The following is a 25,995-nucleotide window of genomic DNA, read 5'->3' on the forward strand; positions in this document are numbered from 1 at the left end:
ATGAGAGCATGTGGTTATAAATTCTTTGATGCTTTTCTGGACCAGTGAGTGATATTTGGGTAATTTGCTGCGGCACACCTGATGATCTCTCACGGCACACTAGTGTGCCCCGGCACAGTGGTTGAAAAACACTGGCCTAGCCTACTCTAAAACTTGTTGATGTATTCTAGGCTAGACTATGCACAAGCCTACACTACTTACAGAATAGGCCTAGCCTATGTATCCTCCATATTGGAGTTAAGGCAACAGGATGTGGAAATAACCCATTACAACGTGAATTGAGAGAGTGACGCATTGATATCCTTGGTCGGCGCAGTTGGTTCGCTGTAAGAGCTCTCTCTGGCTGTGATCATTACTATTAGGAATGACCCTCCCGCCGCGTTGAAAGGCTGCAGGTTGGTTGATGTTGCGGTGCTCGGAGGTTTCGCCTCTGTCATGCTGCCCACCGCCCACAGCGAGCCTCGGTCCCTGCGCAGCGTGCCTGACAATGCTCCGCGATTGAAGTGCTGGCTGCCTGTGAATATCTCCCTGCAGGTGGGGGCCAAGAGAAACGTTTTGAATAATTATTATGTCACTTAAGAGTGATTTACAACACAAGACCCACGTCTCGGCATCTGAAGAGCTGTGAAAGTTTTTATTTAAGCTCATTGTAATTCACGCTAAAACATTGTTAACTTGCGTATTCTCATTAAAAAAAATTGACCCTGCAATTGATGGATCATAACACCTCTAGGCCTTAATAAATGAAGTTTATGTTTTAAGTTAAACAACAGCACATGGAGATGTCCAACAGTAGGCTATAACTGATGTCATAAAACAATAAAACATTAGCCTACTGAGGTCGTCTTGGTCTAACTATAGGCTACTGAAAGTTATTTATGATTTTGCTGTCCATCAGGTAGCCTAATTAAGAGAGAAAAACGATCTAGGTCCTTAAGATAAGCCTATGAATTGCTATATAGAAAATTGATTGATGATTGTTTTTGCGCAGAACAAGCAGGTCTGTCTCCTTGCCGATCTAGTACAATGAACGAAGCACACAGGCCCACAACACATAGGCTAACACACTTTATCCCATAACGACCGTGGAGTAGCCAGAGCTATAGCACAGTAGGCTATACGCTAGTGAAGGATGCAAGCATCGAGAACAACTGATGCGCACTGTAGCCTAGATATGGTGACGACCATTACACGATCGCAATGCCTTAAAGCCAATATGCTGACCTCAGTAATACGCAATACATTTCATAGCATATAAAATCAGTCTATGGTGTGGCTCTGGTTTCGCGACAGATGTAGGAGGTAAGGATGCGCCCGAGTGTGTGTGTGTGTGTGTGTTTGTGTGTGCGTCTGTGAATCGAGAGCGTGCCATTGAGATAAAACGAGGGGGTCTGCGTTTGTAATGCGCGAGCGTGTGTGATGAGGAGGTGGGGGGTGAGAGACCCCGTCGTGTTTTGACCCCCGAAACAACTCCAGATCTCAATCTCTCCCTCCATCGGCTCTTTTCCATTCCCACTCCCCTCTCTCGCGCGCGCAGGTTTAAAGCTCAATCGCTCATTTCTTGCTGACACAATTCAACTCGTTGCATCGGTCTATGGACATCGGCAACGATCAAAAAAGGACGCCTCTCTCCTCGCTTGCCATCTCGCCTGCACGCCGACCTCCGACACACATTCAGTGGATCACTGCGCTATCGCGGCCGCAGCCCTTGCACGATACTCGTGGCACGGCCTGAGAAAGAGCTTGGACAACCTGCATTTCGCTTTCGGTGGGATTTTGTTTGGATCTTAAACGCTTACATTGAGATATGTTCCAGTCGCTTGTTTCATATTTCGCCTTTAAGACATGTAAACCATCATGTTGTTGTCTACAGTAGCCTAGAGTATAACGTTATGCACAATTATGAAGTTCCTCTTCAGTCTTTGTTATGATAGCGTGATCTTAGCGTAAAGTTACAGAATTTCTGCTACTTGAGAGCCGTGTTTAACAACTGACACCCAAGGCTATGATAACACTATCGCCAAAAGACTCTTAAACCAGTTGACGAAGCTGTGCATTGATTAATTTATGATTTGACTCTTATTGCTGTAAACGCCTTTATCATTTCCATAGTGTGGACAAGTGACAGAACGCCTGCGCCGAAGCGCCGGACTGTTGGATCGGAGTGTCGTCTTCCTCGGTGTGGGACTGACTTCCGTGTCGCATGGATAAGAGGGTAGGTCGGCACCACATGGAGACCGACGCATCTTTTGCACAATTACCTCTTTCACACTAGATATTGTGCTTTAAATTAAGATGTTTACTTTCCGTGTACGATATCAGGCTGAGTGTATCTTGGACCATGGTAGAACTGTGGGTCATGAATAGTTCTAGCCCTTTAAGAAGTCACTCAAGGGGCAATACGATATTAATGCTATCGTTAACATGCCTTGTGAAAATTCAAATCATGTGATAAGGGCCGCATGTTTTGTCTGTAACAATTTCACCTAAACAGTTACAGCAGCGTAGGCCTAGTTTCTTTAGCCTACAAAACAATCTAAAGGCTACTAAAAATATTTTCTAAACAGAAGTGGGGTCTTGCAAAATACGCTCTTAGCTTATGTCACCAAAGGGGGGAAGCCGGCCTACGAAAACCTTACTTAATTCATGTACTTAAAACATTAGAAATTGCTGATCAGAATCTAAACGGAAACAATATGAGAAGTGGAGGATGAGTAGGCCTACGCTATACACAATTGTTAAATATGTCCAAATGTGTTAAAGAGGATAGAGGACGTGGGGCGAATCTCTCCAGATTTTTCGATAGGCATTTCTTTTTTCTCATTTTTGTGTTTCTTTTCTAGCTCTCTTTCTTTTCACACACACACACACACACACACACACACACACACACACACACACACACACACACATATATAGAGAGAGATTTCTTAAAGATATAATATAAATATAAATATAAAAAATGCGTGACCTAATTTATTTATTGACTAAATTGTGCGTCAGTCTGGTCTAAGCGAAATGTAACTTGACCGAATGCATTTTGCTTTTGCTGTTATTATTTACTTGGCACTTGTTAAATTAAAAAATCCCACATTCTACTTTATATTGAAAAACGGTTCCAAAATAACTTTTTTTATGCTGGCAAATATCAGTTTGCACTATGAGATTTGTTCATCACGAGATGAGTTCAGTTGCTACTTATTGTTTTTTCGGTTTCAACTACCAAAGCGAAAGCCTCGCTTTACATATATAGGTCTTAGTTAGGTCTTAATTTGTCATGAAATCATGAAATAGCCTACTCAACACGATCGTTGACTGGTAGGTTAAGATACAATAATCCTTTTACGAGTTTATTTTGTAGCCCAAATCTAGGCGACGTGTTATTAATCTGTGTAATGCCTACGACATTTCCAAAATGTCTAACATCTGAAATATCACAATCTCTTTAGAGTATTGGACATAGATTATAGGAGACCAGAAAGTAATGCAACTTGGATATGTGTTCAGTTATTACAGCTAATGTCTCAGAAATTTGTAGCTTACGACAATCTCAGCACCATTGAAAACTTTCCTGCGTTCAAGCGTCTTTAAAAAGCAAACAAACATATAGGCAAGGCAGTGCCTTCAGTTTTGAATTTCTAAATTATATTAGCCTACAAAGTAGGCATACGTGAGAAGACAATAACATAGTCATCCATGTTTGAGTAAACAAGTTATTTAAAAGTGTAATATATGTAATTATTGACATTGTTTTACAGCAAACGTTTTGGATAGAGCGCCCATCGAAAAACTTAAAATAGTTTAATTACTGTCAGTAGACCAAATTCTACTGTTCTTCCAGGATCATCATAGTGATCAAAGCAATGTGAAATTGGTTGTTGGAAACTTCAGGCTTTGATTGACCAAAAAAAAAAATGTTGCAACCTAACACTGCATACATTAAGAAGGGCGCTATCGGATAGCTGTAGGTAGTGGCGTTTGTAGCTCGGCTTTGTAGAAGGAAATGTCTCGACAAAGCCCAAACTGGGTGATGCTGTAGGTGTTCCCATACTAATTGTGGTATTTTCGCCTGTGGCAATTAATATAGATAAAGCTCTGGAAAAAGCTGGAGATCACAGATCACTGTTTCTGAGTGACATTCAAATGAGTTGATGGTCATATGGATAAATTTGCAATGGTCTCTTAATTTTGAATATGACTGTCAACTCATTCAAATGTCACTCAGCAACCTTAAGATGACATCAGAAAAATGTACAGTGGTCTCTTCATTTCTTCCAGAGCTTTATACACACACACACACACACACACACACACACACACACACACACACACACACACACACAGTATTTAGTATTTATCCATAGCATTATGTGGTGTTCATGTCAGATTGTGCGGCTTACACTGTGTGTGAATGTGTGTGTGTGTGTGTGTGTGTGTGTGTGTGTGTTCTCATGTTTATGCATGAGACTGGTAGTGAGAGGGAGTTTGTTTTGTATGAATTTGTCCCAGGGTGGATGTTGCTTTGAGCTCAGAAAAATCGCACATCAAAGGTTGTTGTTTATCAAGGAGGAGAGAAAATTAGCAGTTATCCCAAACAGTCCCAGTCCTATACACACACACACACACACACACACACACACAAACACACACACAGATACACACACACACACACACACACACACACACACACAGTGTATGCCGCACCATGTTCTCCAGTTAGAAAAAATAGGTATCCTATACAAAATGCCAAAAAGCATGTGAGAACATGGAACAGAGCTGGGTTTGGCAACTGAACTGCCCTTGTTGCTTTTTGATGGTTTGAGCTGAAGACCATAGTGTTTTATGAATGTGCTCTGGTGGGTAGCCCATAGCTGATAGCTGTCTCTGGCCCTGTCTCAGTATGAGGAGCTGGTGCAGTACCCAGGGTCCGAGGGCATGCCAGTGGGAGGATATGAAGAGGCCATGAGGTCACTACCACCCCCACACTACAGCCACACCATCCCTGACTCCCTCAAACACCACCGTGACCAGATCTATGGGTGAGTTGAAATTCCACTCATGTTGCACCAGTGTGTATTAATAGTAATGTAGTGACTATGTAGGACTGCACTGACTATATGTTAGACACAGTTTGTGTTGCATGCTAATTAATGAGGTTTATAGAGGCACATTGTAAATGAATGAATGATGATTTCTTTATTGTGCTGAACTGTACTGTGCTCTGAGTATACTTGTTTTTGTGTCTGTATCTGTCCCGTGCACCTCTTCATGACAATATCAACAGAGGGGACTTAGTGCTTTCATATGGCACCGTGTTTGGGTTCACTCTTGCTGCAAGTCAAATCTGTGTGCATTCTCACTTTGAGTGTGTATCTGTGTGTGTGTGTGTGTATCTATGTGTGTGTGTGTGTGTGTGTATCTGTGTGTGTGTGTGTGTGTGTGTGTGTGTGTGTGTGTTTATAGCCACCCTCTTTTCCCTTTGTTGGCATTGGTGTTTGAAAAATGTGAGCTGGCCACCTGTTCACCACGGGACTCCTCCTCACTCTCAGTGCCGCCCCATCTTTCTGGCCTGGCCAATCACAGCGACGTCTGCTCATCAGAGTCCTTCAATGATGACATCGCCGCTTTCGCCAAACAGGTACAGTTGAGAGCTCCAGTCAACTTACGCAACAGGCAATCTTGCAATGATGGAATTAAACATCTGTAATAAAAGATCAGTTGCTTTTTCAGATTCGTTCAGAGAAGCCTATTTTTTCATCAAATCCTGAACTGGATAGCCTGGTAAGTTTTACACACACACACACACACACACACACACACACACACACACATTAGCATACAGACAAGCACACTGACACACTCTATGCCTCTATGGCACAGTGCCACACAGCAATTAATTAACTGAACCCTCCCTTAATGATCTCTCTGTAATAAATGTATGATCTCAATTATTAATTTCACAAGCAGTTTAACATCCACTAATAAACCTGATCCATCCACTCAGCTGACGAATGATCATCAGTCATGTTGCATATGCTCTCTGTTTGTCTCATATTAGATGATACAGGCCATTCAGGTGTTGCGCTTCCACTTGCTGGAGCTGGAGAAGGTATGCATTTCAACTGGCCAGCACAGAAAGCCATTCCTTAGACAATGGCGTCTTACAGGCTCTATCTATATTGGACATGCAGTATTAGCATTATCATGTTTGTGATAAGTTTCTCACATCTGTCCTTCTTGCTGGTCTACTTCCCTACTACTCTCTAGGTGCATGAGCTCTGTGATAACTTCTGCCATCGTTACATCACCTGTCTTAAGGGCAAGATGCCCACTGATTTGGTGCTAGAGGACCGTGAGGGTGGGTCCAAATCTGACATGGAGGATTTTACTGGCTCGTGCACAAGCCTATCAGAGCAGGTGTGTAGTTATGAAGATTTCATTCGTTTTTTCTCTCTTATTTGACTTCTGGCTCTAGTGTAATTAAGGCGTGTCTTCCCATATTCTGATCTGGTTTCATCTGTCCTCTCCCTCTCCTTCTGCCCCTGCCTCTGTGCAGAATCAGTCCTGGCTGAGAGACCCAGATGACTGTGTGTCCACCCCCTCAGGTACTCCCAGCATATCCTGTGGCTTAGCCTCCCACAGCACTGAGAACTGCAGTGATGCAGGTACCCATTCACCCCTGTCCCTTTGTTTGTTTCTCTTTACCTCTCTCTCTCTCTCTCTCTCTCTCTCTCTCTCTCTCTCTCTCTCTCACTCACTCACACCCCTCCTCATGCCTCATACAAACACCTCTCTCTCTCTCTCTCTTTCTTTCTCACTGTATGGCTCTCTCTCTCTCTCTCTCTCTCTCACACGCATCCTGCATGTCTGTTCCCTCCTGAAGGTGATGGATTGGATGGTGGTATGGCCTCGCCCAGCACTGGAGAGGAGGATGAACCGGACAGAGACCGGAGGAACAGCAACAAGAAGAGAGGCATCTTCCCCAAAGTGGCCACCAACATCATGAGAGCATGGCTCTTCCAGCATCTATCGGTAAGAACTGGAGAGACATGGAGAAATATGGAAAGCTACAGCAGAGAGGTTGTTGGGTAGAGCACACAGAGGTATCCAGTCTGCAAAGAGGACATATTGGTGGAGCATGCTAGTGGGTTCATGTGTAGCCTGAACCAGGCTGAACCCAAATCCTGTAGGTGGGGTAATGAGCTACCGGTAATTAGCACTTAATGAAGCAGCTCAGATGACTGCTGTATGGCAGCGAATTAAAAATACATGACATGCGCCAGAGGGCAGGTCCTCTGTCTAAGGTCGTGTCTGCCTGTATCCTGTTCATGTCCTCCTCGTGAGGCAGATTACAGAACACATTTAAAACGGACTCAGGTGGATTTGTTTGGGGACACGCTGTCCTAGTACTTAGTCTGTGGTGAAACAAATACGAGTGCACTTTTCTGACTTTTAGATATAAAATGCAAAGCTTGCCGCAATATAGTTAAAAATGATTTCAGGTCAGGGAAATACCACATGAATAATAGACAAAGAAGAAATAAAATAGAGTGCAATGAGATAAAAAATGTCTGTAGTGTGCACATTGTAAAAGTCCAATTTTTCTTATTATTGTACAATCACAGCATCCATACCCATCAGAGGAACAGAAGAAGCAGCTAGCACAAGACACTGGCCTCACCATCCTCCAGGTCAACAACTGGTCAGTTCTTGAATCAATAATCAATGAAAAACCTGTTTTCTATTACAGAGTTTTCCTCGCCAGTAATAATCATCAACTCTGACCCAATCAATACTGATCAATCAATTTTTACATAAAGATCAATATTCATTTTGTTGTAATGAGGATTTATGTTGCCCTGGGAAGAGGTTAAAAACTAAGAGGTCAATCTGGTTCTGATTCGGTCTTTTGTTTAATTATTGGCTAATAAATAAAAACCTGTCTTTGTATTACTCTAAGACTTAGTTTATTAATTGCCTCACATCTCCTCTCTCTCTCTGTCTCTCTCTCTCTCTCTGTCTTTCTCTCTCTCTGGCCATAATCAGGTTTATCAATGCCAGACGCAGAATTGTCCAGCCCATGATTGATCAGTCAAATCGCTCAGGTAACACCACTGTTAGTTTCATGCATACTGACAAGGATTACCGTTCGCAGCACTTCAGTATGGTGGACATGTGAAACCCTACACTTTGGTTCACTGCAATGTTATTATACCATACCTACTTACCAATTGTGGGATGTCCCATATAGCATTCATTATGCACCACATCAGCACTTTTATATGTAAGGATATGATTTAGCTTTTCTTTTGTCTTTGTTGTTACAGGTCAAGGTACTCCATACAGCCCAGAGGGGGCAGCACTAGGGGGATACCGACTGGATGACCAAGCTCATCTGAGTCTTCGGGCTGCAGGTAAAATACAGCATTTTAATAGTAAAAACTGTGTGAGGCTCATGGGCATCTATGTGTCTGCGGCATATTGGAGACTTGTGGAAGTCTGAACTGAAGTTGTGCCAGCAGCTGGAATATGAGCACTGGTGTGAGACTCCTCCTCTCTTCTCTCCCTCCCTCCCACTGGGCCTGTCCCTCTCTGGGCCCCCCTCCCCCGCAGGTCTTCAGGGAATGCCGTCTCTGCCTGCGGACTACCCCGGGGCTCTGCTCTCTCAGCCGGGCTACTCCCATGCCGCTCCCTCGCTACACCCTTACCCCGGCCCCCACCCGGCCATGCTGCTGCACCCTCCACCCCATCCCCACCCCCACCCCCACACGGCCGAGCCTCTCATAGGACAAAGCCTGGACATTCACGCCCATTAACCAATCCAAAAGGAGCTGGGCGGAGGTGAAAGTGCTGTTCCCTTGTGTGTGGCGGACATGCACTGACATCCTACATTGACCTGTCCAGCACGCAGGCCCAGTGACTGACCCTCTCTCTGCAGCAGCACCAGTGATGGTGTGGGTTTCCACGCCGCGTCTAATGTACTTATTCAACACAGATGCTGCTGACTGCATCAACAACACAGACATGTCTGCTGCCTATGCTCTTAGCCACGGGATTCTCACTGCATTGTGCCCATAGAACAGTATCTCCACTGTGCCCCCTGACAGAAAGGGGCATTCATGCCCATCTCAATCTGCCCACTCTGTGGACCAGCATCTGTCAGGTGTCTATCAGTTTCCTGGTAGCCTCTCGCACTGCTATTGAGACCTTCCCATCACTCAGCACGGAGGAGATGGCTCTCTCCCACCAGTGAGCTGTCATCTAGCGTCATCACACTGCTGCCAGCCCACATCCTTACCTGCTGTATTCTCGCTGCTGAACACCCTTTTATAAACGTTGACTTGAATTTTACTTGAGTTCAGACACACACACACACACACACACACACACACACACACACACACACACACACACACACACACACACACACACATACACTCACACACGCATATGTCTTCCTATGGCCTTGAGGCTTGATCCAAAGCCTCCGCAGTTCTGTAGTGCTTCCCCTGACACTTAGCGTTCTCTGTGGCCTCACCATAAGGCCTTGCCCTCTGCCGTGTGAGTGAGTTAGCCAGCATTGTAGCCTGATGGACTGATGGATAGGGTGGACACACAAGAGACTGCTTGTCACTGTCCCCCCTCTATTTGAAACAAAAAATGCTGTGCTCACCCCGCGTAGCCCTGAAACCAATGTGAGGATTTATCCTGGCAACCTTCAAAGATGGCACAGCATTGTGGGTTGACAAGTAGGGAGCTCTCTACCGGGTCTAGGTCTTCCAACCTGAGGTTACAGTTTTTTTTCTGTCGTTTATCTTACTTGTTGCTATCACTAACATCCAGATTACCTTATTTAATTGAATCTTTTAAAACTTCAAATGTTGTTCTGTTTTGTTGAATTTATTTTTGTATTTATGTATTGTAATTAATTATAAAAACCTGGGGTACCACATGTCAAGATATTGTCCTGATTTTTTGGGAGTTGTTTGTGTTATTTTCTATAAATGCTTACCTCTGTGACATCCTGCTAAACACAATGCAGGGTCCTCCATGCCATGTGCATCTCCTAGTCTGTCTGTATCGCTCTCTTTCATGCTGTGTAAAATATACACACATGAAGCATTTAGCCACATGTTCAACTGTGGAACTGGCCATCTGTAGAGCTTGTTTAAAATGGGTGTAAGATGTGCGTGTGTGTGTGCGTGTGTGTGTGCGTGTGTGTGTGAGAGAGAGCAAGGCGCTTTTGAACACTCCTGGATGGTGGAGTTATTCCCTTCCTGTTCCTCCTATTTGGAGAGCCTCGTGTACTGATGGTAATTATTATGGTTATTCTGGTGATACTGATGATGATATTGATGATGTTAATAATTATGATAATGATGCTAACAATTATAATTATGAAATGAAACCACTTTCTTATGCAAATGTGTGTGAATTGTTTTTCTTTTGAAATTCCATGGCACAAGTTTTTATTTTATACAGCATTTCATGCACAGCTGAATTTCAAATTCCTTCAGAAGGACAAATGGGCAACACAACAGTCAGCTGTATGACTATATAGTATAGCTAGTAGTTTAATTTATAATTGCAATATAGAATAGTGACACATAGAATTTTCATTTCTATTCATTTTGCAGATTTGGTTTAAGGACAAGATTTAATCTTTTTCTAATGCAGAGATGCAACATTAATTCATCTGGTCTTCTCTGATTTATTGTACATCGTGATGCAATCTCATCTGCTTACTGAACTGGGATGATGCAAGATTTTGCAAATACTGTAAGTAAACAAGATTTTCTGAGAATGTGATGGATTTTTGCAAAATCTTATTTCAGCCCTAGAGGCCTGTTAAACTAATTACTTAATTCCACCGCACTGCCTTTGCAAACCTAAACTCAAGCATTCTCATCGTGCGCCTTCCCTCACGGAACAGCAGATCATCTTAATGCTAATCACCAGCCACACCACTGAAAACACACACTCAAACAAAAGTATGCAGAGAAAGAATTTCACAAGCCTGTGATCATTTGTCTCCAGTACGACAGGCTGAGCACTATTCCAGCGCATGTCTCCCTGAGGTCAATCTTCTCCACTCTCTCCACATTCACACTCTCTCCCTCTGGCTCTCACAACACAGTTTATGTGATAGATACAGCCTGCAGCAGGGGTCAGAGTTCATTTGAAGGTTAACAGGAAGTGGCCTATCTTTGTGACCCTTGGTAGTGACCCAGGCCCTGCCTCTTTAACTTCTTTTCCTGTCCTCACATGCTCATTTTCATTCCTATGGAGTTTCTTGTTTTTACTTTGTCTATTCTTATTTAATTACTAACATGTTTTGGTATTTTGGTACTTTCTCACCATTTTTATCTCTTCCATTTTATGAAGCATAAATAATTAATTCACAATAAACCATATTTGTACGACTTTGACTTATAACAACAAATAACACTTCATAATCCATTCACTCAGTCACATCTACAAAATAGAACTAAACAATGACAATGGCTTTATATTGATACACAAAATGTTAATATTCATAAATGGCAAATTGTTTCTGCACACATGTGGCACACCTGATATGGGTATACAGAGTGAGCAAAATGGAGAAGGGACACTGGAGTTTCATGAGTCTGTCTGTGGATGTAAGTGTTTGCATGTGTGCATAATGTCTGAATCTCTCTGTGTGAGTGTGTATGTGTGCATGCGCGCATGTGTATTTGTGTTTGCATACATGTATTTAAAAATGTGTAAATTGTGGGTGTACGTACACAACTGTGTGTATGTGCACACAAAAATGAGTGTCCATGTGTGTGAGCATCTGTGTGTGTGTGTGTGTGTGTGTGTGTGTGTGCGCGCGCGCGCCTGGATCTGTGTGGGAGGGGAGTGGGAGGGCTTCTCATGATCATTAATCATCCAATTACACACCTGTCAGAATACAGACAGAGGGTGGGAGGGGAAGAGAGAGAGAGAGAGAGAGAGAGAGAGAGAGAGAGTAAGGGGAGAGTGGGAATGAAAGGAAAAGAGAAAAAATAGAATTTGAAGAAAAATACTCTGAATGAATGATAAGTTGACAAACAGAAGTGGGTTTGTAACACAAATGCAGGAAGAATAGAATAAAATAAAAGAGAAAATAATGTGCCAATTAAGGCCAATCAGAACAATGAAATCCCACATGAGATGCATATGGATGTGTACAGAGGGTATCCTTCAGGACAAATACAGCTATATTCAGACGCTGCTCCCACCCCCAATCTATAACCAATGCACCCGACCAAGTGAGGGAAAAAAAAGGTTGAAATGGGTTTGCCCCTCTTTAATATAATTTACAAGGAGACAGAGGAATGCTGCTACCTGCTCCAGTGCTATGGAGTAATGCATTGGGTAATTGGACTGAAAAGCGTTTGGGGCGCGTTTCTAACCCCTCTCATCTATTTACCACTCCGAGCTCAGGAGTCTTCATTAGGAGGAAGGCTCATTAGAGAGCTGTCAATCATCTGCCAATGAAACAAAATTAATTTACTGTACAAGGAGGCACAGAAGAGTGCATGTGATCCTATTCGTATGTCTTTTTATGTGTGCCTGGGTCTGTCTGCGTGTCTTGTAATTAGCGTGTTTGTGTCTTTAGACATGTGTGTATGTAAGAAAGACCAACTGCGGTTATTTCATCTCTTGTGCAATGTCAGAGTGATTGTGTGTAATACTGACTCGAATATGTGCTAATACTGCTGTTTAAGAGAGGAGAGAGAGAGAGAGAGAGATATTGAGCGATGTTGGAGGAGGCGTTCTCTCCTGCGGTGCGGGGCTGGGTGCAGAGAAATAACCCCCCCCAACCCCCCCCCCCCCCCCACTATAGCCCCTGTGACTCTCTTTAACGCCCCAGGCTTTCACCATCTGTGAGCTCAGTGGCTCACATGCTGCAGCCATATATCTAATTTATGGCCACTCTGAATGTCTAATACAGTTGAATCTAGTATGCATAATGTATTGCATATGTTAAAGTGCACGATCATGTTTGTAAAACAGAGACTGCCTCCCCTTTGTGGCTGATGCAAGGAAGTGGGAGCCGAAGTCAGACTGTTTCAAATTTGTGTTTACATGTTGAATTTTTTAGGTAAAGAAAAAAGCCCAGATGTTTTATTAGCAAAGTTAAGATCCAAATTCTGGCTAGTTGCCAGATGTGCCATTAGGCAAATGTGATTGAGTTTGTAATTCTGTATTCAGGCTCAGGAGGTTCCATGTGTAGTGAGAATGTGTGTGTGTGTGTGTGTGTGTGTGAGAGAGAGAGAGAGAGAGAGCAAATGCGTGCATGCATGTGTATTTGTTGAGAGCGATGGATTACTGTGCATGAGCAACCATATGAACATACATTACCATATGGGGCACACTCAATGTGTGTATGCTTATGCATGTATGTATGTATGTATGTATGCATGCATGTATGTATGTATGTATGTATGTATGTATGTATGTATGTATGTATGTATGTATGTATGTATGTATGTATGTATGTATGTATGTATGTATGTATGTATATGTGTATGTAGAAGTGTGTGTGTGTGTGTGTGTGACTATGAATTCATACATTTGTATGTGTATGTGTGTGATTGGGAAGAAATGACACATTCTGTAAACCGTCTTTTTTAATAATATTTGTGGATGTGTGAATAGCTCACACAGGTCTTTCAGAGAGAGGTCATCTGAAGTTGTTACTCAACAGCAAAATGATGCTGTGTAAGTTCATATTGACATTGCTTAACAGTGATCATTATAATCTCTTTATCTCCATTTTCTTTTTCTTACAAGGAAAATGCATATCACAATTTACAGACCTTATAACTTAAACTCTTTCTCATCTCCCAGGATTACAATAATTTCACTGAAAAACAATACTGCCACCTACTGTCAAAACCTGGAAACAGCTCATTAATCAGCTCATTTGATTCCTTTGTGAAACACAAGGTGGTCTGCTTCAGTCTCCTCAGTCCTCAGCAGCACTGCTACTGTCCCCCTCAGTGTCCGCCTCCTCCTCCTTCTTACTCCAGAGAACCTCTGGGCCCTTCAGGAGGCTAGCAGAGCCCCCGTGCTCTCCCTCGGTCACCCCAACAGGGTCCTGTTTGGCGTCCATCTCCAGTCTTTCTGTTCTGGTCCCTGTGCCAGATGCTACTGAGTCCCTGCCTCTGACCCCAGCAGACTCGTGGTCTCCAGGTTGTGGCACTCGTGTCTGATGCTCAGACTGCTCCACACAAAGGTCCACTACGCTCACGTTCTCATTAATGACCTGCAGTGTCTCCTCACTCCCCACAGGGAGCGCCAGAGTGTCCTTGCTCTCCCCCTCAGGCCCTAGCGATGTGCCTCTAGGGGTCTTGGGGCTTGTGTGCCTGCGGATAGTTCTGCGGTGACCTCCTCTACGTGACTGGTTGCAGTGTAGGGTCCGTCTGCGATGCCATTGGCTGAGAGACTGCTGGGCCTCCACACTAAGCTGGCGCGCTGCCAAGCGGGGACGGAAGGTGGTGATGTAGAAGAGGGCGGAGTAGACGGATGTCAGGTAGTAACCACCTGACGGAGACAGCAGGGGAGGGGGAGAGAGAGAGAGGGAGAGATTATGGATGTATAAAGAACTAAAACACTGCCTTAACAAGAAGACAGACCACATTATAATATGAAGTGACCGACAAATGCATAAACATGCTAGATCTGTTTCCAAAGACAGGGCAAAATACTTGTAGACTTTGAGAGATACAAAAGTGAGTATACTGTCACTCAGGAACTTGGTGTAGGTGTGAACTGCTGTTGTGCAACTGAAGAAGGCATGCAACTATATGTAAAACTATGTCTGTAGGTAAATATGAATATGTGTCTGTGATGTGCATCACTGGTTTGTGTATATCTGTTTGTGTGTGTGTGTGTTGTCATGTGCCTGTGTTGGCCTGCATGCAGCCTCACCCTCTCCCTGTAGTTGCATGGGGTCCAGGAGCTCCATCATATAGTCTGTGTCTACTTGCAGTGTGACCACATCACTGCGAAGTAGCACCCATGTCAGACAGGGCAGGAAGTCATCTGCCCCGAAGACCACACCTGTAGCACAACACATGACTAAAGACCAGTTCAAACCATACCAACACAGACCAGTCTGGACAGCACATCAACACAGCCTACTGGCTGACTGCCTATAGTACACAGCCTTTAATATAGATTGGTCAATACAGACCGGTCTATGCTACTGATGAGTCACTGTACATCACTACACACCAGGCTTACGTTTACCAAGAGAGAGCACAAAACACAAGGAAATAACACAAAACTGTTATCTATGCACCAGGCCATAATACAGTAAAACAAAACACAAAACACCGGGCTGCAAAAGGACACCGGGGATCAGATAACAAGATGAACTCATTTCATTCCTCATTCCAGAGACTTTCATTTCTCTGCTTGTCTCCTCTTAATGAGTCTTACCTATAGACACAATTTGAAGTTTAAAAAAAGTTTTGGTAATGGTGGTATTTTGATTTCACATAGAATATTAACCTATGGCATACCAGTTTGTCTGCTCATAACAGCTTTAAAGAGAAACAATTTTCCACTTTTTGAAGCTTGTTTTGTGAGCAATAGCTTTGGTATCATCTGATATGATCAAATGAAGTTGGTGTATGTTCATGTGAGGGGATAATTAAGATATTTCTGTAAGCACATATAGGCTATACACTATGCAGTTCTGAAGTCCGGGTTGGACCACCCTGTAAAAATATATAGTATCTTAATATCTTGAAAAAAAAATAACCAAAAGACATAGTTAACATGCTAGAAAGCCTTCTATCAAAGTCTTCTGTGCTGTTGTTGCCATTTGTGAGGTTTCTGGATGCCTTTTGAGATGTTTATTGACTTTACCAAACATGGAGGATGCAAGACTGCCACTACAATCCATAGGGAACCAGTTGAAGTTGTACACGAATACAAATACCTGGGCACTGTCATCGATGACAAACTGCACTTTGATCTCCAGAGGTTATTATAAAAAATTGTCAACAGTGGCAGTATTTTTCGAGGAAGCTACACTCAGCAGGAACATTCTTAACGTTTTGACGTCTCCTTTACTGAAAGCATCCTGACCTTTTCACCCATATGCTGCCTTTACTCCTTGTCAATTAAAAAAGAAGCACATCCAGAGCATCGTGAGCACATGCTCAAAAATCATTGGCTGCCCTCATCTCTGACATCACTGCACGACAAGGCAATATTATGGAAAGCTGACTCTACCCATGTCCTACACACACAGCTTTTAAATGGCTGCCCTTTTAGACGTCTGCACTGTCCTTTGGCTAGCACTAATCGGAGGAGGCTATCTTTCCTTTTGAGGCTATTCGCCTTCTGAACTTGAGTACGCTCCCAGCCCCCTCCTCCTCCCTCCCCTGAGACTTATCCCCCACACGTACTTCTGTCTTATTGATGAAGTGAGAATGATATGAAATTAACTCACTGCATGGAACCTTTGAATAATCAGAATTCAGATGGAATTCCTTTGTACTTGTTTTTTTACCTGTTCGTTTTCCTCTCTATTTCAAGCAAAGCTCACCACCTGGTACTTGCAGTGTCCTATAGCCTGTGCTTTGGACTCTTGGTATTGCACTGAGTTTTAACACTACCACACTTCTGCAATCCACAGGATGTTATAACATCACCAAATTAAAGTATGGTAAGATTAACACATATATTAGTGGAACATCCATAACAGTGCCCATGATGCATGTGTAGCGTTTAAAAAGTCCCTACAAAATAATATTTTGTATGTGTTTATTCACGCCAAACCCCAAAAATAAGTCAAGCATATTTATGAGCTAGTCTACCGCCACAGTCCCAAAACTCTCAGATGAAGTGTAATGAACACTAGCATTGAAGTGAGAATGTGGATGTGAAACACACTCCCCTTCCAGCTGAGCTGTATGTTGGAGACGTATGGTTGGGTGATGGACACTTCTGGCTGTTGTGTGTGATAGCAGTAGGTGGTACCATACTCACCAGGTTTGGCGTTGGCGCTCATGCTGTGGTAAATGGTCTTGCACACCTTGAGCAGGATCTGCACCTTCTTGTTGGGGGAATAGGCCTTATGCATGGACGCCCAGCGCTGCTGGATCTTCTCCATGGTGACGGGATCGGGAACGCCTGCTCCGGCCGTGCCCTCCAGCTCCTCCAGACTGCGGCCCTCTAGTGTGTGCTGGTTGCCCTGGAGCTTCTGGAAGCTTCCATCACTACTGTGAAAGGCGTGGACGCAAGAGTACAGGTGGGAGCAGACGGGCTTCAGTGCCACTTTATGCAGCGAGATCTCCAGCATGGCATCTGAGAGAGGAAGAGAGAGAGAGAGGGAGAGAGAGGGAGAGAGAGAGGGAGAGGGAGAGAGAGAGGGAAGAAAGAAGTGAATAAGACCGTACAAGCTAAATGGATAGTTAATCCAATAACTATCCAATTATGTAACTTTTTGCCATTATTGAGGTTTGGGTCTTAATGTAGCCAATGAGCTCTCCAGCACGGCCGTACCAAGTTCAGTATCAGGCAGGTCAGCCATGCTATCCATGAGGCCGCTCACGTCGGGGTAGTCCAGCAGCGTGTCGCGCAGACCTGTGAGGGAGGTGCGCACCTCCTGCAGGAGGTCCGTGCTGGTCACAGCCTCCGTCACCACCGCCCGCTGGGTCTGCTCCATGAAGCCTCTCAGAGCCTCGGCAAACGCCCCGCTCCTGCTCCGGCTCAGCTCCTGCACCCGATTGGTCAGCCGCGTCTGGGGGTTCACCAGACCGCCAAGGGCGTGACCCACAGCAGACAGGCGGTTCTTCACCTTGTCGGCCAACGGCAGGCGCGAATGGTGAGAGAGGGCGGGGCTAGAGCAGGCCGAATCGGTCTCCTCCTCGATGCTGCTGATTGACAGCGAGTCCAGCTCCAGCGATGGCGGGTGGAGGAGGGAGGGCGGGGGGGACACCCACATGTTGCCCTCCACCCAGGACACGCGGTGGGGGGACTGTGGCGCTGGGCTGTAGAGGACAGCGCTCCCAGTGGACGACCGCTGGAATGGGTCACAGTTGCTGGCGCTGCTACTGGCCCTGCGGAGCACCACTCCAGTAGAGGTAGTGACCGGGGCCCCCACGCCTGCTCCCACTGCAGACAAGAGTGGACACATGTCAGCTCAAAAGCAATCCCACAAAAACTGCACATGCTCTAGTCTCCAATAGTACACTCAGAGACATTTGAAAGATCACATAGAATGGATGGACATGGCATGGAGGAGTATTTAAAATGGTATGCAACTTGGGTCTGGCTAACATGCTATTTTACAAGCCCATTTACAACTCTAGAATTAGGCTGGGTCCACTTTTTTCCACTATATATACACACCCATCAACCTCATGCTTAACTGGCACCTAGACATTAATAACTCAGCGAGCTTCACGCTGTTCCCAATAGGCTTCAGCAACTTCTATCTTCTGTGTGTGTGGGGGGGGGGGGGTGGCTTTGCAAACTTTTCTGTTTACAGTGGCTTTGTGGCCATGCACTGAACTCTCCTTATTCAACAAAGCCGAGGTAAAAACGGTTTTCCATTCGGTCATCTTTAAAGTACTTGCTTATTGTTAAATCAAGGGTTTTAAATTATTAACACAACCTTTCACACATTCATGCTTCAAGACACATTCATCAATAAATGGATTCTTTTATCTGACATTCAAACAAAGAAATGCCACAAGTAAGGCAGACACCACACAACATGTTTTGCACCTGCTTCAGAGGAGTTTTGCAATGTGTCCTCGTCTAATGACAGTCCTCTGTTTTTCACCAGTCCCGCTCCTCCCCACGGTCTGCTTTTGCTGAGCCGCCTTTCAAACTTTCGCTTGCCGGGTTGACCGCCCTGCCGAGCAGTGTCTGGTGTGCGGGACAGCCAGTCATCTCCATGCTCATGTAAATAAAGTGGGTTGATGATGCAGAGAGCTCCACTGGCTGTGGTCAGCTGTCGGTCAAGTGAGACAACACATTGGATTGTATGCATCATGGAATATCGTATGTATCATGTATGCCAAGTGTTGCTAATAATTTATCCTGAGTTCATCTGTCTCCCTCTCCTCCCTTCCATTCCCCCCTTCCCCTTCTTTTCTGTCTTTCTGCCTGACCGACAAAAAACACTCCCCAATTATGAGCTGGCCTCTACTCAAGGTTTGCTCCTGTTGAAATTATGCTTTTCCTTGTTTTTCTTTGCTCTTGGGAGTTCAGGAACTAAGCTTAGTAAGGTGCCTTGAGGCAATCTCAACTGATGTTGATGTTGTGTTCTGCTCACGGTTTATCTGGCTGCAAAAACAACAACACACACAAGTGCAGGGGTCTCAACATCCACACATTCACATACAAGTGCAGGGGTCTCAATATCCACATCCACATTCACACATCCACAGAGTTAGTGTACCTGTATGGTGCACAGGACTGTTCCCGGCGCCACTGACGACATTATGGAATCTGAAGATGGGTTGGACAGTGGACACAGCCAGGACTCTAACACAAACAATCACATAGAGAGAGAGAGAGAGAGAGAGAGAGAGAGAGAGAGAGAGAGAGAGAGAGAGAGCGAGAGTTTTAAAGGGTTGTATGTTGAGGGTCTTAAGGTTCAGCGCAAAGAGGCAATATGCAGTCAAAAATTCTGTTTGCAGTTTATTAAACCCCCACCAGGGTGTTTGAGGTCTCCCAGTGCAAAAAGTAGAGTTCAGCAAAATCAGAAAAAAGATATCTACAAAACAAATATGGTTATGGGCAGCACTGCAAAATAAAGACATAAGTCGCAAACAAAATGACTTACTAATACCTCACACAGCTCAGGAGCATTGGGATAAGCATCTCTCCTATTCAAAAGGTATCCTACAAATGAAACCTCCCCTCCTTTAAAGAGTGACCAAACATCCTTTAATCAGCCCATATCAACCATAAACACAGGGGTGTTTTGTCATTACAATTACTAAATATGACATTATATAAATTAATACGGCACCAAACAAACTATTTCAAACATTAGGCTTTCACAACAGCATTACTTAACAATTATATATCACAACAACACAATCACATATATATCACAAAAATCACTTACAACCGCTTAAGAAAGTTAATTGATTTTCCAGGGGTGAAACCATGACACTCGCAAACACACCCAAAGATTATAGCTGTCCCAGGACGGGAGCACGCTTCCCTAAGAAGCACCAGGAAGAGCTACCTCGCCAGTAAGGAGTGAATATCTTTTAACAGTTAACTCTCTTCAAAGAATTTGTCAGCATTTACAACAGACATTGTCCATGAACCACCATTATAACAAAGTCGGCAAGCATGTTATGGTTACAGTCACATTTTTAAATAAACAGGGACTTAGGTTGGAAGAATGAATGAAATGCGAGTGAAATGTTTGGTGTGATTTCAACAGTATATGTGCACCTATCTGTTAATACACACACAAACTAGACACAGCGTCAGAAATGAACAATGAATACCGGTACATGTAATATAACGGGAGGGCAGGAGTGTAATACAATCATGAATAAGTTTAAACAGTAAAAACATATGAAAGAGTTCCTAGCGGCCGCCATTAGGACGCAGTGAGGACGCGCCTATGAGGTGCAGCATCACAGAGACAGAGACAGAGAGAGAGAGAGAGAGAGAGAGAGGAAGAATGAGGAAATTGAACATGAGGTAGTCACTGATATGGCAATCTTATGTAAGATGTGTGCTGAAGCAGAGGACACATCAGCAGGAAGGTTTCATAAGTGCCAAAAGGAAGGTGAAAAGAGAGCAGAACAGAGAGGAGACAGAAGATTCTAGAAACAAGACTGCTGTGGGACAGTGAAAGCAGCAGAAATAGTCCAGTATCAAAGAAATAGAGGGAAGGAGGGGTGGACATACTGGGTCCAAGTTGAGATGGCTGTCTCTCAGAGGGGTCAGCCAGACTGGAGATCCATTCAGGGACCAGCAGACACACAGGCAGCACGTCTCTGACAACAGAAACACATCCACATGCTCGTCAAACATGTGCTCTGGTAGGTTAAGGACAAAAATACAGCAGCTCAACCCCGGCAGCTTACCTGCTTAGAGTGTAGAAAGCCACCAACTGAGCCAGGTCAGGAAAACTCAGGTGAGACTCTGTCAGCTGTAACACTGAGAGACAGAGAGAGAGAGAGAGAGAGAGAGAGAGGAGAGAGAGAGAGAGAGAGAGAGAGAGAGAGAGAGAGAGAGAGAGAGAGAGAGAGAGAGAGAGAGAGAGAGAGAGACACATTTTGTTTTAGAGAAAAACTCCCACATAATATGTTTGATTTACTCCCGGCAACAGTTCATATATTGTCAATGGTTTTAATCATACTGTATATGCCTGGCTCAGTTCATAAGAAGAATTAAAGAGCTGACTAAACACATCAAAAGGCCCGGTTTCCCAGACAGTGATAAATCTTATTCATGGACTAAAAGTTCAATTTCATTGGAAATCTTCACTGAAGTTCTCTTAGTCTGGGAAACTGGGCATAAAGCTTTACTGATTGAATAAAACTGGGTCAAAATTTAGCCAAACAAGCGATCAGGTACTTCTGTGTAGCTAACCTTGCACACTTAGAACCCTGTCCCTTAAGACTTCAACATTAGAAACGGCATGCCTACCTGTGCCGGTGCGACGGATGGGAAAATCTTGCACTGGCTCGCTGGCACTCTCCACACATAAACACAGCAGTTCTGGCTGAGCAGCAGAATCTCGCAGTACGAGGAAACTCTGCAGCAAGATATTTTTTTTAAAGGATGGCCACAAGGAAGTAACTACGATTTAATTTTCATGCATTCAGACAGCATGACGTTAATTCAAAGAGAAGGACAACATTTTGAAAAAAAGTGTGGCTTGTATAGATGATATTTAACTTCCCAGAGGAAAGGAACAGTCAAAGTAAGATCTCCATACCCTAATTTCTCCTTGACAATGTTGAGCTCAATCAATTATCAAGATCAATACAATCTTTTCATAATTTTCTCGTATTTTTAGCTCTTAAGAAATTATCTTTATTCTTATGCTCATAATTTATCTTAAAGGAGGTTTAGGAGAAACAGAGTTCAGAAATTTCTCAAGAGCTGATTTAAGATAGCAACATGTTCCTGTAGGTTGGGCAAATAGAGTAAAATATACAAGGATACAAGGATACAAGGAAGTTTATTGTCACATGCATATAGTTACTGGATGTAAGAAATGCAGTGAAATTATGTCTGGTGTCAGCCTATTTGTGCATTTATGGGGAGGGAGTGTGCTGTGTATGTGGGGAGAGGGCAGTGTGCAATATGTGTGTTGGAGAAGCTTCCTCATGAGACAATGTGCTGTGTATTGGGGGGGGGCAGTGTGCTGTAAGTATGTTGGGGATGTGTGTTGGAGAAGCTTCCTGATGAAATAATGTGCTGTGTATGTAGGGGAGGGGGGGGGGGGGGGGGGGGGCGTGTACAACAAGTATGGTGAAGGGACTTACTATTGCAAGCAGAGTACTGTATGTATGATGTATGTGAGTGATGACAGTGTGACAATATGTGTTGTCAGCTAGTGTGCTTCCTGAGCTGCATGACAACACTTGACCTCACATAACCTCCCATACTCAAACATACACACAAGCACAAACTTGATATAACGCATGCGGACATGCTTAAAAATATTCTGGCCTGAATTAAAGAACGCACATACATTCACATACACCTCTTAGAATAGAATAGAATAGAATAAAAATAATAAAATAGAATAAATCTTCAAACAGATTTAACACATACCGCACATATGAACTGCATATTTAAGAATACACATACCATATATAGAATATAAAAGAACAACCATAGCAAATTAAACATGTCACCACAGTAACACAGGGCATTCAATTCTCTGTCACTCAGTAAGTAGTGTGTATTAGTAGATTACATAGTTAAACCTATGTTGATGGCATGACATGCAGTATCTGTAAACTGGTATATAGAGTCAAAACAACTAAACACACATGTCCACATCCCTTTGTCTCACTCTTTCTCTCTTAGTCCCCATTTACTTACCGTTGCCTGGGAGATGCGAGCAAAAGACATTCCCTATTAAGAAACACTCCCAAAATCTCATGTCTCACTGAAACTTTTCAACAAGGTCCTCATTATCTTGTAATCTCCATTGCAAAAGCTCATTTCTCTTTCTCTGTCGTGCATGGGCTCTCATTCATTATCTCTGACACACAGAGCCCTATCTGCACATACTTCTGCTATGACACGGGCTATTTTTTCTTCATCTGACTGAAGTCTGAAGCAAGTCAGTTAAAAAAGGGAAGTGGACAGCGGTATAACACTTTTGCACTCACAGTGTCACTTTGCATGCACTGACTCCTTATCTTGCGCCGGACGCATAGCTGTTCTCCTGACCTGTTCTAGGCTAATGCACTCACTGAGCAACACTACACTACAATGTGCACTTAAAGGGATATTTATGTGGTGCTATTAAACACTGCACCCTTCACAAAGTGAATATAAAAGAGTGCTACCGGGAACCTGAGTGAGCATGTTTCCTTTCTCTTGGCTGGTTCTCCAGGTCACAGTGTAAAGTTTGTGTGTATTGAGACTGTACCAAAGGATTTGCAAGAAATGCTGCTAAGTACAAGAGTAGCCAGATTACATCTGTAGCCAGCTAAATCTGAGCTAAATTTCCCTTGAATTTCCCCTGGGGATCAATAAAGTATCTATCTATCTATCTATCTATCTATCTATCTATCTATCTATCTATCTAAATCTAAAAAACTATTTCACTGGGATTAATATGAGGGAAATCTCAATTAAGGCAGTGACACCATATTTATTCTATATAGATTAAAAGTTGTTAGTAAGAGCTGTGCATTTTGTTTGTGAGTGGTACTTACCCCTGCAGGCCGACCCCACAGGGCAGCATGTGTGCCATCTTTATTCCAGGGTGGCCCAGGTGCCCAGGCCTCCTGGCAAGCCTTGAGATGCAGCAGAAGGGCCAATGGCCCACTGGCAAGAGCTGAGTCCCCATTGGACATCCTTACGGAGGACGTAGCACAGCTGAACATCGGGGATAACAATGGTGTTAATCACCAATGATTACCAATGTGTCTACATGGACAACAGGTTGATGGGATGTCAATCTTTCTAGAACAGCCATTTGTGGAGACTGCAGTGTAAATCAAAATAGTGAATCACAAACATGCACAAAAATCTCAGACAATATTTATGTTATAAAGGCATTTTGCTCCCTTGTGTTTTCACTGTTGTCAGTCATTGAGGTTAATGATGAGTCCTACAGGGTGCCAAAGAGGTATCTAATGACCTGTTGCTATTACATCATAAAAGAGGAAACATAGTTCAATGAAGACAAGCCATTGTGTCCTCTCACCATGTAGCATAGCCCTGGTCAGCCTCATCCTGCGGGGATTTCATAATGCCAAGAAAAGGCAGCTGGGTCAGGTACACTAATCAGGTCTCAAACAGTCGCTGTCCCCCATTGGATGTGTCTGTATGGTGTCAAGGCAACCACAGGAAATGAAAAAATGCAGTGAAAAAAAGATGCAGGAAATGGTGCACCGATCAACACTTCACTAGCTTAACCGGTCTCAACAAGGTCATTTTTCATTTCTGACTTCTTATTTTTTCTCTTGTGTCCAAAACAGAAACACGATGATAAAATGGTTCTCATTATTTTAAATGGCTCAGAACTTTGAGAGCATTTCTATCTTTTTACACACAGGCCCTATATTAGTGTTACAACGTGTCATGGGACATTTCTTATCTTCACAAAGATTCAGTGGATTCTGTGGGCTGGAACTAAACTACCATATTAGAATCTAGGGGTGTGACAGTAAGCACATAGACATATGATATAAGGATGTATAAACACAATACCAAAACCTGAGACATTGAAGAGGTCAAACTAGCCATGCACATGAGCTCAGCTTTACTATTTCATCAGTGCAATTCTACACAACTATAATCTCAGCAAGATACATACAATCTTTGGAAAGCAGTGGGAATTAAGTACTCAACTGCATGTATGTTTGGCTGTGCTCATGATTCCTTGGGAGCTGCAAGTCAACATATTTCACATATGAAGCGACAAGAGACAATTTAGTGACAAAAGGATGTTACCAAAAGTACTCACATTATGCTGCAGAAACCAGGGTTCCTTTGATGCGTTTGTCTCTAGTTTTCATCTCACTGCATGCTGAGCCTCCAACCACTTGTGCTCATGCAACTTCAGTTGCTCGCCTTTATTTGCTCTCGTAATCCTCAGCTATTTCTCAAGAGCCTCTGCCTCTGCTGCTGACCAGTCCCCAGCGTGCTCATCAGGGCCAGTCCTCTGCTGCCATGTGCTGCAGCTCTGCGAGATGACAGGTGACATCCTCTTGTGTGAGCGCCAGGCTCTCATGGCATGAGCTCGTTTCTCTCACTTGAGCGTGCTCTCTCTCACACAACCTGTCCACCACGCTGAGGCTTGTGGTGACTCATGTACTCATGCGGGGGTAAACGTTGAACTTTGAATGTGGTTTTCTGCTAGTTTGTCAGGTTCACATATACTCACATGGTATATTCGCACATAATGGAATGTGTAAGTCTACAAGATTCAACAGTGAAACCCAAAGCCTCACTTAGACTAATCACCACTTAAAATGGTAAACATACATACATCAAGCCACCTAGCTAACCCAACAGAGGGTGCTGAATAAGCTGTTAAGGCCTATTCATTCACTATACAGATTAGTCCCAGTGGCCTACAGAGAAGACCCCAGAGAAAAGGCACCACCCTATCTTTGGCCGAGTTGAAGAAGAGAGTAGTGAACACCAGCCGTCAAACAGGAAGCCATTTCAGTAGGTGATGCTGTTTTTTCACAGCAGGAAATGCGCTTATCATGCGGAGCTGGTGAGAAGGAGCCCTGTGGCGGGTGTTGCGAATGCGGCCACTGGGGCCAGGACCACACAGGGCTC

At 43.8% G+C, this 25,995-nt stretch overlaps 2 protein-coding genes across 5 annotated transcripts; one reads left to right on the forward strand and one right to left on the reverse strand.

The window, feature by feature from the left end:
• Positions 1–1,325: 1,325 nt before the first annotated feature.
• meis3 (myeloid ecotropic viral integration site 3) lies at positions 1,326–10,403 on the forward strand. Of its 3 annotated transcripts, none has more exons than XM_042064643.1 (13): positions 1,326–1,768; positions 2,113–2,215; positions 4,900–5,039; positions 5,464–5,638; positions 5,719–5,781; positions 6,059–6,109; positions 6,268–6,417; positions 6,557–6,665; positions 6,884–7,032; positions 7,626–7,702; positions 8,047–8,105; positions 8,328–8,414; positions 8,614–10,403. In XM_042064643.1, exons 2-13 carry the CDS (start codon positions 2,204–2,206, stop codon positions 8,814–8,816), a joined length of 1,275 nt encoding a protein of 424 aa, XP_041920577.1. In that variant the 5' UTR covers positions 1,326–1,768; positions 2,113–2,203; the 3' UTR covers positions 8,817–10,403. The 3 variants fall into 3 exon arrangements, with proteins under 3 accessions (XP_041920577.1, XP_041920579.1, XP_041920578.1); XM_042064645.1 differs by having other exon boundaries at positions 6,557–6,605; XM_042064644.1 differs by having other exon boundaries at positions 5,731–5,781.
• A 3,219-nt stretch (positions 10,404–13,622) lies between these two features.
• Positions 13,623–25,890, reverse strand: rinl (Ras and Rab interactor-like). Of its 2 annotated transcripts, XM_042063529.1 has the most exons (13): positions 25,172–25,890; positions 25,057–25,094; positions 24,410–24,527; positions 23,916–24,078; positions 21,661–21,769; positions 21,096–21,168; positions 20,917–21,005; positions 19,439–19,524; positions 18,760–18,988; positions 17,533–18,144; positions 17,017–17,334; positions 14,944–15,075; positions 13,623–14,556 (listed from the first exon to the last, which is right to left on the reverse strand). In XM_042063529.1, exons 3-13 carry the CDS (start codon positions 24,451–24,453, stop codon positions 13,979–13,981), a joined length of 2,433 nt encoding a protein of 810 aa, XP_041919463.1. In that variant the 5' UTR covers positions 24,454–24,527; positions 25,057–25,094; positions 25,172–25,890; the 3' UTR covers positions 13,623–13,978. The 2 variants fall into 2 exon arrangements, with proteins under 2 accessions (XP_041919463.1, XP_041919462.1); XM_042063528.1 differs by lacking the exon at positions 25,057–25,094 and having other exon boundaries at positions 25,172–25,889.
• Between the last annotated feature and the right edge of the window lie 105 nt (positions 25,891–25,995).

Source organism: Alosa sapidissima, chromosome 15, assembly GCF_018492685.1.
Source record: "Alosa sapidissima isolate fAloSap1 chromosome 15, fAloSap1.pri, whole genome shotgun sequence".
NCBI lineage: Eukaryota > Metazoa > Chordata > Actinopteri > Clupeiformes > Clupeidae > Alosa > Alosa sapidissima.